The following is a 15,310-nucleotide window of genomic DNA, read 5'->3' on the forward strand; positions in this document are numbered from 1 at the left end:
TACCCTATGACGTGGAAATCTACAGCTGAACCACTCAGTTGGAGAGGCAAGGCGCTCATGCTGAACCTAGGAAAAACTGACACACAGTAAATGTCTTGGAAAGCAATGCTTTAGCCTTTCACACCTTAATATACGATGATAGAATGCATGATAATTTCCGCCGAGAATAAATAACATAAATTACAGCACCTACAATGAATGTCTTGCATGGATGTGGATATTTATCATCACAACCGGACATGCGCAAGAACGGGTATTTGAAAAAGGAGGTGGTTTTCACGACTAAAAATGGAGAGAATCAGGGATGGTTTCAGTTCGTTTCTTGGAGATCTGGGTACAAGATCAAAGCATTTCTCGTCTGTCTTGTAAGAAAAATAAAGGGAAGCATGACATGAAGCAGTCACTCTACATGAAAACGAAATGAAACAAATGGAAATGTAATGAATATTGCAGAACATGAGGGGAGGGGGGTAAGTTTCTAAAGAAACTGTGGTGCTGCGTCGGTGGGAAAGTATAACAGTGTTAACAACTGAGTTGAAAACCTAAATTTGCCACCGTAAAGAGTTAGAAGGCTGACGTTTCGAGCGTTAGCTCTTCGTCAATCGCTCGAACGAAGGGCTAACGCTTGAAACGTTAACTCTTTACGGTGGCAAATTTACGTTTTCAACTCAGTTGTTACCACCAAATTGCAGAACATACTTTCATACAGTATTTGAACTATTTCACAGCACAACATATTCCAACACTTTTATTCATTTAACAATATTTTCAAAGGATATTTTCTTCAATACATCATTCAACCCTACTTAAAAGATGTCATATATTACAAAAAATGTTATGGCCTACTGGTATTAAGCTGTTCATTTATAAGTTAAAACACAATGACATTAATAACATTACAACTGAGTTTATCAACTTTTAGAAATAAGTGACTCCACTTAGCCTAACAGCTAAGCCACTTTACAAAATCAACAAAGTAAATTTATACACCTCTCACTCTAACAGAGCCTTTACAATATGCATGATTCATGCAAGATGGTCACTAAATCTGCCATGATCTGAAAGTGGATCAAAGTGAGACACCCTGTTGCAAAATTGTCAACACCTAAAAAATTCCATGAACAATGAGACAGAAAGGCCCTATGGGTAAGATGATTATTTACATTATAAAAATTGAGGCTATCCATTTCCTGAAAGAAAGAATTATCTTTGAAAGATTTTATGTGGAAAAGATTATAATTAAATTTCTGTTTAATATGAAGATATATGAACACTACACAGAAACTTTTCAGTCTCATTGTTTGTGGTTCAAGTTTTGTTACATTGTGTATAGTTTATGCTCTGTTGGATGGTGCTGTTTTTGCAACTGTGTATATGTTATTGTGACACAGACTATTTCACACCTTTTCTCTAAAGAAAAGGCATAAAAAGAGAAAGAAGACATAAAACAAGAATTCCTTACTGCCCTTTTCCAGTCAAGGAAAGTAATCTATGAAAAGTATTTCAGTTTTTTGTGTGTAGTAGAATTATCTGTAGTGATTGATTAATTCAGATAAAAATGGTTGATTAATTTTTTTCTGTGTAATATATAAATGCAACATGTTCTAGATCAAATGTTTGGCAAAACATTGAGGCCTCTGATTAAACCTAAACTGGTTCCAACACAATTTCCTTGAACATTACTCTAACATTTTTGACTAAGAAATAAGTTGGTAAATGCTAAGGAACCCTAAAGAGTTTTGAATATCTGGCCACGATTTCAGATACAATGCTATGGCTACAATGATTTGGAATTGGAGACTAGATAATAAACCACAATAATTCTGTTCACTTAAGTGGAGATGAAATTGAAGAATTGGAGTTGAAAACAAGTCTGATAAATATCACCCACATTTACTAATGCTGATGTGAGTAATCACTTTACAATCACTATGCAACCTGAAAAGCTGATGAATACATAAACATATTTTTTACAATACCATTACTCATTGTATCTCTCAGTTGGTAAGTGTCTTGTGATTGGTCAATTTTAGCGGGCCATATTTCACTATACAGCCTACTAAATTCAAAAATTTGTTACAACTGAAATCTTTTGAGTGCTGAGATACAGTTAATATCTAACTAACCTTGTTTTCTCGGTCCGTACTGTAAGTTACAAAACGTTATTTTTCTTCTCAGATTTATGACCCACAGGCTTTGCACTTGGGCCATAAATCAGAGTTTAAAAAACTTGGACCGTAACTTGTGGTCCAGACCTCGAAATTGGTCAGTAAAAGGTTCACATCATCCAACATTTGCAGTATCATTTGTGCTCATTTGCCAACAGCGACTTCTTCTTTATGATTTTCCCTTAATTCCCAGCAATTAAAAAGGAATTTTTATCAAAATGTTCTTGTCCAGTTGTCATTGAGTTACTCATTTAGCTGATGTTTAAGTTTAAACAAACATTGCTTTTTTTGCATTTAACGAAGAAATCTTTAATGTTAAAAAATTGCAATAAAAGGTTTTGTAGAAACATATTGAAAATATGTTGACGATGTTTTGACATTTGGCTAATGTCATTATCAAGTCAGAGTGAGAGATTAAAAATGTTCACTCTTTTATGTGATCTGTGTGATTCAGATTATATCGGGGTTACAGCTCAACACCTCCATCAACATATTGTTGAACATAAAAACTCTGCGATCGGTAAACACTTTTTGACAGCCCATAGGGATACAAACCACCTCAAAGAAAGCCAATTCTGCATTCTAAAAGTGTCAAGGAAAAATATGACTGTCCTGTCTATGAGATGCTTTTCATCAAGCAGTGCAATCCTTGTCTCAACATGCAGACTAATTCCATTTGTGCAAAACTCTTTGTTTAAAAGAATGTTCCATTATCTACTGTCTTTTTAGCTTTTAAACATTTTTTATCTTTCACTCTTTGACTTGATAATGACATTAGCCAAATGTTGAAACGTCTCAACATATTTCTAATATGCTTTTACGAAATCTTTTATTCGAAATTTTTTATTGTTAAATGTTTTAAAAAAACTGCTTCTTTTTTGTATAATGAAAAAATCAGTAGAAAAATACTAACTCATACTAAATAAATGGAAATTAAATATATCACAGATAATAAATTTTAGAGCAAAGCTTCAAGCCTCTCAACAGCAATCAACATTGAAAAAGTACAGTGTGCAAATGAAGATCAGATTTGTGCTAAAAGAAAATTATCACTACTGATCATAATTTTTATCTACAACAGATAAGACATAAAAGTGTTTTAAGTTCAAAGTTGAAAGACGAAGTAAAAGAAAGGGCTTCTAAAAAAGCCTTAAAATGTTTCTGAAAGCTCTCCCAGAGATCAAAACAGAAATTCTCTTAAAATATAGAACTAAAGAAGCTGCCAAAAAACTCACAAATCACAGTAACTACATCAAAAACAGAAATCATATACAGGATATTTGAAGGTTTACCAAGGATTAATGGAAAGTCAAAGTTTACTTGGTCAAAAACTAAACTAGAAAATAGTTTTCTGAGAAACCACTGTAATAGGAAGAATTGAAACTGTTTGACACAATTTCCAAGCCTTTAAAACAAAGAAACAAAAAAAAAATTCATATCTTGCGTGACAATGTCACGTTGTGGGTATGACTAATTTCAAATTCTAGTCATTTTGTCAATATTGATAAGTGATTAAGTTTCATTTTCCTGACTTCGCTTTACCCATCGAAACAACAACTTACAAATAGCTAAGATTACAAGAAATTTACTATGTTATAATAGAACTCACGTGAAAATCAATCCCCACAAAACATCGCCGGAAGGCGTGATAATTCTCAAGTACATTTTATGTCCAGGTCGTACCTTTCCCATGCAACGAAACACGATAATCCCTAATATATCGTCTTTCGGTATTTGAACTGGACTTTGAATGTGGCAAATGTGGTCCTCATCCTGGCGGTGTTTTACATTGACATCGAAGTATTAAAAGATAGCTGGAAAGCGGCCTCGAGAAAAAATTACAAACGTGGTGTTAATTGGAGTACACAAAGAAACAAAGAAATTTCCGGTTAGATAGTGGTCGAAAGTGTTCGCTCCCTTGTTATTTTCACTTCGTCGGTTGCGGAAATATCGATATAATCTCTTGTTCCTGTTACTTTGTTCACTGCCTAAAACCATTTCTAAATAAGTTCGCCATTCTATCGAACTTTCCCCCGTTCAATGCCGTGGCCTCCAAACACTCAATGCGGTAGTTTCGGCCACTGTTATTGTCCCAGAACTCAATTCCTTCGCCTTCAAAGCGAACAGCAAACTCTAAAGCTCCTCCAGAAGCGAGGAAGTATTCAGGAAGCGTTATAGCAAATGAAAATCTGTCTGTTGCGCCATCGTTCGATTCAGGTACATAGACCGCATCTAAGTCTGTGGAAGAAATCCAACTATCTAAAGTGTACCTGGCTGATACACGTTTGTGATAACAGATATTTTTCACCTTTATCGTTCCCCAGATTGAATTCTGTGAAGCCACTGCGTTTTCAAGACAAACCGTCTGCAACTCTAGCTTGTCTCGGAACTGTTCTGAAGCAACCGGTTGTGGAAAACAAACATGTAAAATTTTCTTCGCTCGCTGAAGTTCACGTTTGGTCATTTGCAAAGCGACGTGTATGTTGTACTCATCGTCGCTGTAAACAGAAACGAGAGGTTTCCCGCAGCCATCTGCAAACTGTACACTTTTTTTCCGCGGTGGAGGAAGTGATTTGTGCTTGCGAAGTATAGAGTGGCAACCATTTTCATCGTCATTGCCGTCGAGCTCGTCGAGTTCGTTGACTTCGGAGAACGGAGGGAATACTGAATTGACCCTTCTTAAAGGCGCCCAATCATTCATGATTACACAAAGTCTCGCTGCAGTCACATTAATGAAGTTTCACTCGTGTATATCCATCCTTCTAGTGGTAAAACGACTTTGTTTTGGCCCCACACCGCTGATAATAACAAATAAGCGCTACATGTACCAAGCGATTGAACGTGCGAATGATCACGCACGGATGCCTTAATACGATCTGATAGGCTGGTTAATCATTTAGTATACAGCTTTTGTTTGCTGTTGTTCAATTGTTCCATTCAATTGTCTCGTTCCTTTTTTTCTTTGGAAATGAACCAAACCATCCTTTAATTGGTTATTTTTCTCTTTCCTCAGGGAACTTTCAATTTCCAAAGAGGCGAACCTTTTAGTTGCTCGGTTTCGCGCTGACTAAGGAATGAGTACTGCCGTTAATTAAATGATGTCTGTTTGCCATTTTTCTTTTTTGTCATTATTATTTTTTCGATTTTACTCGACCAAAAGCCATAATAAATGTAACGAAAAAAGCCAATCCATAACATTTCAATTCCCTCAATCTTCAGAGGTTTGAACATAAGGAAGTTTCGTGTCTACCGTGACAATCATTAAGTTACGTAATAATACCTTCTTGGCACTTAGCTTGACTTTGTCTCAGACGCATCACTTAAAAGACTCAACGATTAATCAGATAAAAATACTCAAGGGATTGTCATATCCTAGATAGTTTTCAGCAACGAATTCTTCGGGCTATTTTAATGGGAAAAATAAGGAAAAGCTTCTTCTGAGCCCAATCGCGTATTACTGAACCTGTAGCAAACTTATAACAAACTTATTTTATAAAATAATTCAAATAGTATGCGCGCTCTGATTGGCCATAAAACTATTTTACATGAGCGTATGTAAACACGGTTTTCATACTGAATCTTCTCGCCGAGTTCTCCTTGCTATTTATTTAGCAGTAACTCAGTTTTTTAAGTTTGTTTTGAGTACAGTAATGGAAGAAGAAGATTTTCCTAATTTTTCTTTGGAGTTTAATTTTTCCAGTATTCAAGAAACGGCCGAAAAGCCAAATGAACAACAACAACAAGCACGTCGCTTTCCTTCGTTGCAAGAAGAGGCTCTTTCATTAGTTATTTTATAAAAGAAATGTAAAATGGTTTCCGTGTTTACATAGCCTGATGTAAACACTTGGGAGGTTGGGAGAACACGAGATAAGCGTAGGAAACCACGACGCGAAGCGGAGTGGTTTCCAGCTTATCGAGTGTTCTCCCAACCTCCCGCGTATTTACATCAGGCTATGTAAACACGGAAACCATTTTACATTTCTTCATTCACGTGTAACTATATTTAAGGAATCTTGGAACACGACTAAAAGAGCTCAAAGGTTACCCTCGATTTTTTTAATCGAATAAAACTAGCGAATTGTCACATGGAACAAGTAATGGAGCGTCTTCATAAATTGCAAATTTGTGGAACAATTAAAAGCTTAGCAGTCTGACATAAGAATCCTACATCTTGATAAAATAAACAAGCCGGAAAAGATGCATTGGTATGGACTTCAGACTGGACCCTGGGATGAACTCTGTACTAGATCCGGGACTTAAAATTATTATTGATCATGTTTTTAGTCGAAAAATTAAATTTAAGATTAACCGTTGTAGGTTGTTTAGTACTATCAATGTAAACACGAGTAGCTTTCCCAAAGAAATTAGTGGCAAACAGTTAAGCTTGTTTTTAAAACACGTACTTCTGTGCCATCGTTAAAAGATGTTGCTTAAGGTAAAAGCATTGGTGAAAAGCAACATTCTGAGTTGTTGGTATTGTGTAAATAATTCTTGTTTGACTTTGGAGTTGTTGCCCAGCCCTGCATGCGGAACAAATAATAATAATAATAATAAAAAACACTAACTCAGCCGCCTGAAAAAAAAAGTATTCAAAGCAAGAAAACGAATTTTTTTTCTCCTGTCAAATATGTTCAAAACAAAATGAGCAAAAGAAGAAATTTACGTCGATACGGTGCATGGTGAAATCAAAGCTTGTGAAAACAGATTTTAGGCGTTTTAAAAGTAGGATGGCGAACAAAAGTTAAGCTCTATCTTTTCGGCATTCACGAAACTTGGATCAATAGGATTATCTAGAGAGGAACTGGAGCCAAACAAAATTCGACTGGAATCACCAGTTAGTGAAACAATTGGGGTTGAAAGAGAGCCTCACCTTCCAATTTGGTCGGTAGTCATGCACTGAATGAACAGATTTTGAGTCTTAAAACTTTGTGCGGAATAAGTAAGAAACCCACACTGTCGCTTTTATCTTCCAGATTTTAAATTGTTTTAGATCCTCTTGCATACACAACAAATTATATCTCAGACTGACTAAAAAATTACAATCAATTGTTTCTTTATCTTATGGACACACCTTGATCAAACGTAAGCTGATTGGCTATAAAGATATTTCAGACAAAAGATAAACAAACTCATTCATTAGCGCAGACAGAAAGTACGCTCGATTTCCGGCCAGATATTTTACAATCATTTCGTCAACATTAACTTAAGTAAATACTAATTATCTTGTTTCCGACTTCTTTATTTTCCTTCTATACAGCGTCATATTTGTAGCAGCAACAATAATTATATTGTTTTTAGAAAAAAAGGTTTTCATTGAACGTTTCAAATGTTCCTCTGCTATGATAGCCAGCAGAATATTTGTATGGACGAGCACTATACAACTTTAAATACAAATATTTAAAATAATAAATTAACTAAATTAATTGTATAGTACACATTTATATACAAACATGATTTTATATAACAATAAAAGTAGAAATGCAATAAAAACACCTCCACCAGGCTTTAAAAGTCCTTTTGGGTATTTTGTTTACTTGTACTTGGAATTTCTCTTAAATTGGACAAACTAAATACATTCTTATCTTATCTAAATATTTCTAAAAAGTGATTGTGGTCATGTTACTCTTTCTACGACAAAGAATTCCGTTTCAGACGACCTTTCTAAACAAAAGTTTAAAATCATTTAGCTCCAGTGCATCAATAGCGAGTGTAAATAGTTCAATTTCGAAACACTTGGGCTCGGACCAAGAAAACTGAGGCAATGCATGACGTAGAAAAGCTACCCGAATAGTCAAGATGTTTCCAGAGAGACTCGACTTCACGCAAACGATTCCGTGCACATGCTGCGCATGTTTTGTCATTCCCAGTCTTTCATTTAAGGCTCGACAATTTGCAGGAAATTTTATAAAATTAGAATACTCTCTCGCTGCTGATTGAAATTCAAAGATCTCGTTTTCAACTTGCAGAGAACTACATAAAGCGAGCAACATCATGGTTTGGTGATGTTCTGAAGATCGCACAGGATGGTTGGACGATATCTTGCCTCTAATTCCTGCATGAACGTCAGTTGGTCAGCAACTTTGAAATTACCTATTGGATTTTCCTAAAAAAATTAATTAAAAAAAAAACTTTCAGCTACGTTAAGTTAGTCTTTAGCTTTAGGTTTAATGGTTGCCACACCATACTACCTGTGAGAGCTCAATGTCTGGCTTTGGGAGGTGTGCCTTATTCCAAGTTTTGGGCATTGCAAAGATTCCTAAATCTATATATGATAGTGTATGAATCTCTTTAGTGCTTTAAAACCTGCTGTTGCATCCTAGCTTCGTGGTAAGCCATCGTAACTACGAACAAACTAGAATGTCGAGTACCGCCAAGATGAATGTATTTTTCAGCCCGCGTTCTGTTGCATCCCTGGACTGTTGAACAGTTCTACTCATATTTTAATCACAAAAATGTAAAAGTACTGGTTTTTAAAAGGATAATAGAGCTAGCCTTTAGATAAATAACAATTCAACGTTTGAACCAGACGGAAATAAGCTAAAAATGTTGCAAAGAACCGGTCGAACACGGCTTGAACTCACCTTCAGGAAAATCAAAAGTTGTTTCTGTTGTGTCTTTCGCAAAATGTCCTGTTGCAAATGGCGTAGGATCGCGATGCAATAATACACCTAGAACAGATAAGAAGCAAATTAAATCAAAGGCGAGGGATTGAGTGTCCTGCATTGAAAAAGCTTATTTCTCTTCTTTCACAAGGCGTAATCATAAAATCAACCGCTCTCTGTCCAAAGAGATTACTTAAAACAATGGGCGGTCTATCTGAACGTCGCAGAAACTTGGTTTTCATCTTTGCATCGAGCTGATATTTGTCTCTTTTTTTCACTAAGAAGCCCTCTTAATATACATACATTCGCTTCATATCAAGTCTACGACAGTTTGATAAACAGCGGGTGTTTTCTATCATTTCCTGCATGGGAATCGATTGTCTCATCTTAAAATTAATTTTATCGTGAATGAAGTACAAATAAAGTTTCTGAATCGCTCTAACGTAAGTTTTTTTTTTGAATCGATGAAAGAAAAAGCGAACGAAGATAAGCATACGAACAAATGCGCTATTTTGTAGGATCGCAGTCTCTATCGAGCTTTTTATCCTCGTGCTATCCCTGGACTGAAACTGAAGTAATATGGGTTTTCAGAAAATCGCTCTTGAACATGACTCTCATACTGAGTTTGAGCATTTTCAAGTGCAAAAGGATAATGCTTCTACTTCATAAAAATCATTCATTTTAGGGGCAAATTGTAGATGCATCTTTAATCTTCAAAAAGCCGTGCGTTGATTTAGAAGCAAACTTTTCTTAAACTTAGAAAGGTGAGTTTTACGAAGCCTAGTGACCCACTTTTGGCCTTTTCTTCTCTAATTTAGGGCTCTTCAAAGCGAGGTCGCGTTCAAATTTGCCGCTTTATCGGTTATGAATAATCAATGATGTCCACGCATTCTGCCCGATGGCGCAACACGTGACAATTTACAACATCCCAAAATCGGTAATGAATAGCCAAGAGTCCAGTTAAACACAATTATGGAGATCAAAAAGAAAAATAACCCTACAATTTTACAACGGTAGTACGCATGCCTTCCATTCTCTCCTTCCCCTTTAGTGTCAGGTACTTATTGGTTCGCCAAAGGTATCAGTGGGAAAAAATTCTAAAGATTCATTTCCATCTGTTTCTGCGAGGTATTATACAAGCTTGGAAATATCATGACGTTCGAACTTTTATTTCACGTATGAGGCAAAGTGGTTCTCCTGTGCTACACATGAGTTAATTACTGTGCACTCATAGATAATTTACGTCTCATCGATGACGTATACAGCAAGCGAGAATTGAGAATACAAAAAACTCATCAGGCCCGTCTGATTAAGGCTGTTACCTTGATAAAACGCTTGATTTTCACCACTATTTTACCAGGGGGAATATATAGCCACTGATAGAGAGAATGAGTAATCACATCCTGGGAGTTAACGGAAACACTTGTGTTTTACCTGATAGTCTATGCCCATAGTAAGACAGGTACAGATGTACAAACAGATCTCCTCCCAGTCGAGGTAATTCCAAAAACATTGCCGCAACCAATGTTGGCAGATCTTGTGACAAAAAATACAATCAATAAAAAACCCACAAGTTAATAGCATGCACTCATGACTGAGTGAGTGAGAGACTGAAGGGGAAATGCATTCAGCTAGAGGTTGTCAAAAGCAGTACAATCACAGAGAGGTCCAAATTATTTTACAACTGTTTTGGCCATTTATCTAGTTTGAAGCTAAGATGTTGTTCCTAACTGTTGGAGAGGGACAGAAGTGAGTGCACACATAGATTGCCGTATGTTTTTTCCGAAGTGCATAGACGTCCTAACTCACCTGTGATGGTGTGTAACCAGACATTCGAAAGGCAGAATACACCAAAGGCACCTCGGCCTGAAGAGGAATGAACAAAAGAGAAATTGGTCGAAGCAAGCAACTCTGTCAACTAAGGCAACTTCCATTTGAGTGTCGAGTAATCCAGGGTTGCTTTAGTTTTGGCTTACTTCTCTTTGTGATTGGTCGAGAGAATCTCACGAACTCCTCTCAACCAATCAGATGGTAAAACAAAACCAATTGCCACTCAGTCACTCACACTTTTCCCGCGCTGGCTGTGAGCAGTTTGCTTGTTTTTACACCTTTGAGATCTCATAGGTTTCCTGTGATAATTTTGGTTCTCTGCATCGCTTACTTCAGTTTTAATTTTTACTACTCTCCATCGAAAGGCGCTCGAAAAGAAAAGGCTACGAGCACTACTTACATTTGATATCTGCACTTTATCGAGCAATATAAATTGATAGATCTAAGTATCTAGGCCAGTTAAAATAAAAAAACAAACGCACATACCATTAGGATAAGCTCCACGTTATGACAAGTGCATGAATAGAGTGGAGGAATACCGCTGACTGTAAGTGACATCGGTAAATGCACCTACGGTGGAATAATATAGGAATCACAAGCTTAAGTCAAATTGGCTATCGAGAAGTTAGAGAAAAACTCATCAAAACCTGTGCTTTACGCCTTGCAACACTGCGTGCATCATCATGTGACTCTAATCGCATACCAAGACCTCGAACAAAACCGCAGAATGTGCAACAGGCGGTAGCATGATGGTTAAAGCGAAGGAATGTGGATCGAAACATCCAGGTTAGTGCCCTGCCTAGAAACACTGTATTGTGTTCAAGGAGACAAGACTTTTACCCTAACATTACCTTTCTCCAACCAAACTACGGGTGGGTACCAACCAGGTAACCTCATGGTGGCATGACACTCAACCCCAGAGTATAAGATGGTATTAGCGAAAAGCCAGGAGAATCGAGCCAAATGCCAAGAAAGGAGGGGATAGTGGAGGAAACCAGTGATGGATTAACAAACCACCCTTGAGAAGTAGAACCCCTTTCTAGGGTAGGCTTAATCAGCTATACAAGTCTGTTCCGAATATGGGCTTTCAATACACTATCATATGATCAATAAATCTGATCTCAAGCAAATGGCATAGGGCTAGAGTAATGAAGACCCAACAGTAAGTGATATCTTACCGAGGCATGCAGTCTGCGAATCCAAAGATAACCTGAACTAACGAGACTGGAGAATTTGAAGAGGAATTCCCAGGCCAGATCCGGGTCACCGTACATCATCAGAAAAATGGTGGACACAAACCAGTCGTGACCGACATACTCACCACTCAGAGTGCCTTTCATCAGGAAAGGGAGCGAGTCAAGAAAATGTCACGCAATAATGTTGTTTGAATCACGTCAGCGACCTCATTATGTGTGATATTAGTTCACTTCAGGCTCAAAACAATGATTCAACCGCTATATACAAACAAACTTTGAAACTTTCTTACAGTTGCAAGCGAATAGGCTTAAAAAAGCTCCTTTTGAACTTGTATGTAAACTCCTAAACTTTACATCCCGCTTAAAGCAGACATTTATTGAGCGGACACAATAAATATGTTGGAAAATACTGAACATTTACATAATCTCTATGCTGTCGATTTTGACGCGAGGGCCTACTACTCTGCGCCGCTACCTTGCAGTTATTTGATTTCCTTTGAGTGCTGAGAGGCAAGAACACAACAGCAACGGACATGGAACGCTGAGGATTGACAAAATTGACATGGATTGCAAATGAGGAACGGTTAAGACAAGGATACGTAATGTGCTTTCTGTGGTGCGCTGCTGTCCTTGTAAAAAGAACTTGCAGTACTTCAGAAGATAAGTCAGATCTTCCACACCGTCCGTGGTGGACTGGAGTAACTTCAGCTGAACACCGTACCGCACTGCTACTTTCGTTCCTAAGCTCTCTATGTCTGTTAGTTCGACATTCTTCAGACTGCTTTCACTGGCTAACATGAAAATAACATGAAAATCAAATATGACCCGTGAGATTAAGAGATGGAGATGAAAAACAATCAAAATGCATCTACTGTTCCAATGCTATTACCTGAAAAGTCAATCAAAGGAAAGATGGCTTCCTCGGGTACGTTGGTCAAAGCTGTGCAAACCTTGTCAAGTAGCAATTTCAAAACTGTTGAACAACAGAAGTATTCATTGTATACACTGTCATCTAATTGCTATCTATCAGAGGTGTAGAAATCATCCCTGATGAAATGTATTCACTAACTCGCTTAAGTTGAGGATTAGGAGTTTTGCAATAAGAAAAAATTGTAATACGAAAAATAAAATCAATATCACACGAGCTTTCCAACAACACAGACAAGAACTGAAATAATTGGATCTGACCTTTTCCCTTCGCTTTGGTTTTTCCAGACGTTACGGACTGACAAAACGTCTTACGACAATCCTGGAGCCAAGAGAAACTACAGAAGGAAAAAGGATTCAACACATAAGCAACGAATAACAGCGATTTTCTAAGTCGTCTGTTAGGAAAGGGCGAAAGGAAAATGCGATCCTTTTGGTGGCCTTAGGGAGAAATCTGTTTCTACGCTCGGTTTGGGTGAGAAATGGATCAGAGGTTAGCGAGTTTAACCGCTGAAAACTTGACAAATGTTTAGCATACTTTCAATTACTGCTTTGAATGTACCACGCTGGGCGTCAATATTCGATCTGAAAGACCCTGGCTTCTCATCCTCCCCTCCCCCTGTAAGCAAAATCACTCGATTTAACTCCACCCAATTACATCAACAAATGATTTTTTTTTACGAAGGCGGTTCAGATACCTGTCTGCTGACATAAGTTCACTGCCTTCCAGAAATTCTAACAGCGTATCACCTATAATTGACAAAAAGTATTGGGAACAGTCCCGAAAGAAATCATTATGGCTTTTCACGAAAATCTTGATGGCAACATATTCAAATATTCTCATTATGTTCTTCAAATAGTTTTATATAAGTTGTCTATACATAAAAATACAAATTGTAACTCGGAAATCTCTCAGGCCACAGAGGACCTCCAATGGTCCACGGACAATGCGCTATGTACAACTTACTCAAATAAATGAAGTGCTTTTTGGTATATTGCTTACTGGCAGACTTCCTCATAAAATGCGGAAGAAATTAAACATTGCAAAGTTAACGTTTCAAATCAGTTGTTTGAATTCAATCCTACAACAAACCTGTTCAAGGCGTTCAAGTAGTGAAACGAAGCACAATAATGAAAGGAGCAAAGTAGCAGAGAAGGGAAAAAAACGAGCGAGGATTGGGCCGGGTCTCATAAAAAACGCGTTTTTTACGTGACCTAACCCGACTTCAGTTCATAAGGAAGAGTAACACGATGGGCTGATATCCCTTACCTTCTTCAAATGCTGTAATCTTGGCATGCTGTTCACCTGGAAGATAGTCTTTTGGCGGAGGATAAGACGAAAATAAAGGCCAAGGGTAAGGATTATCCACATTCTAAGGAGGAAATAAAGCCAATCTGTAACATGTTTCGAGTAAATTTTTCTTCAGAAGACCCCTACACGTAAACTAGACCAAACGAAAGTGCCGTAAACATGCTATAAAAAATGCTACGGCCTTACACCCAAAGAGAACCTTTTGGGTTACCTCAGTTAAGGTCCTGCCTGGAATGATCCTCTCAGATGTGCCCCCAACATGATAGGTCTTGACCAAGATATGGTTCCTCTCCAAAGAACACATGTCGATAATGTAGTCTTTCCTACAATTTCACGGAAGGAAACTTTAAATTCATTCTTAGACAGCTTATTAACTCGATCACTGCAACAAGGAATGCAACAGACTTTAAACTACCTTATGCAATATTCACCGCCAAAACCTGTGTCAGTTTCAAAAACAAGGTTTGATGATAACCTCACCCTAAGTAAGTCTGAATTCTGACCTTTTCAGACTTTGTTTGATAATTCGCGTGTAACTTATTTCACCAACGAGAAAAGTGAATTTGCTTCCTTGTGCAAACAATAAGAAGACAACAACAACAAAAGAAGACATTTCTAACTAGGTTGGTAAAAATGTTTTTATTTGTAACAGTCACGAAGTTCAATTTAAATCTTTGATCTGTTAGTAACGACAAGAGAACACATTGGTTGGTCAATTGACAGAAATTGGAATCGAAGAATATCAAGCTATCTTTTCTACTGTTTCTACTGATAAAAAAAAAATATATATATATATATATATATATATATTTAAATGCCTTACCCGTTGTCAAATCTAATGTCCAGCTGAGATTGCAGCAGTAATTCTTGAAATCTGTAGCGGCATTCAAGAAAGAGGAATGTGTCCAAGCAGGAACACAGCACACTAAGAACTCTGAGGAAAAAGAGACCAAAAAGTTGAGATGTACAAGAAGCAGTGTATTTCACGAAATCCTGCATTTTGAACGATTTGCTGGGGCAAAAACTTTTAATTTTGCCCTTCACAAACTGTTTAAAGTGTCGTTTCGAGCGTTAGCCCTTCGTCTAATCGCTCTGACGAAGGGCTAACGCTCGAAACGTCAGCTTTTTTACCCTTTACGGTGGCTAATTTACGTTTTCAACCCAGTTGTTAATACTTAATTACCTGTTATACTCTCCCACCGACGCAGCACCACAGTTTCTTTAGAAACTTACCCCTTTATTGTTTTAAGTGTCGCTACGTGTAACCTTCCATGT

At 37.3% G+C, this 15,310-nt stretch overlaps 2 protein-coding genes across 2 annotated transcripts; both read right to left on the bottom strand.

The window, feature by feature from the left end:
- Window positions 1-741: 741 nt before the first annotated feature.
- LOC131774584 (protein phosphatase 1 regulatory subunit 3B) lies at window positions 742-5,208 on the bottom strand. Its single transcript, XM_059090633.2, has one exon. It carries the CDS (start codon window positions 4,867-4,869, stop codon window positions 4,150-4,152), a length of 720 nt encoding a protein of 239 aa, XP_058946616.1. The 5' UTR covers window positions 4,870-5,208; the 3' UTR covers window positions 742-4,149.
- Window positions 5,209-7,392: 2,184 nt separating this feature from the next.
- LOC136279707 (protein broad-minded-like) lies at window positions 7,393-15,034 on the bottom strand. Its single transcript, XM_066163653.1, has 13 exons — window positions 14,859-15,034; window positions 14,247-14,358; window positions 13,994-14,096; window positions 13,422-13,473; window positions 12,985-13,061; window positions 12,686-12,769; window positions 12,396-12,587; window positions 11,779-11,933; window positions 11,087-11,170; window positions 10,580-10,636; window positions 10,205-10,306; window positions 8,750-8,836; window positions 7,393-8,271 (listed from the first exon to the last, which is right to left on the bottom strand). Exons 1-13 carry the CDS (start codon window positions 15,032-15,034, stop codon window positions 8,158-8,160), a joined length of 1,395 nt encoding a protein of 464 aa, XP_066019750.1. The 3' UTR covers window positions 7,393-8,157.
- Window positions 15,035-15,310: the final 276 nt, after the last annotated feature.

This window comes from Pocillopora verrucosa, chromosome 3 (assembly GCF_036669915.1).
Source record: "Pocillopora verrucosa isolate sample1 chromosome 3, ASM3666991v2, whole genome shotgun sequence".
NCBI lineage: Eukaryota > Metazoa > Cnidaria > Anthozoa > Scleractinia > Pocilloporidae > Pocillopora > Pocillopora verrucosa.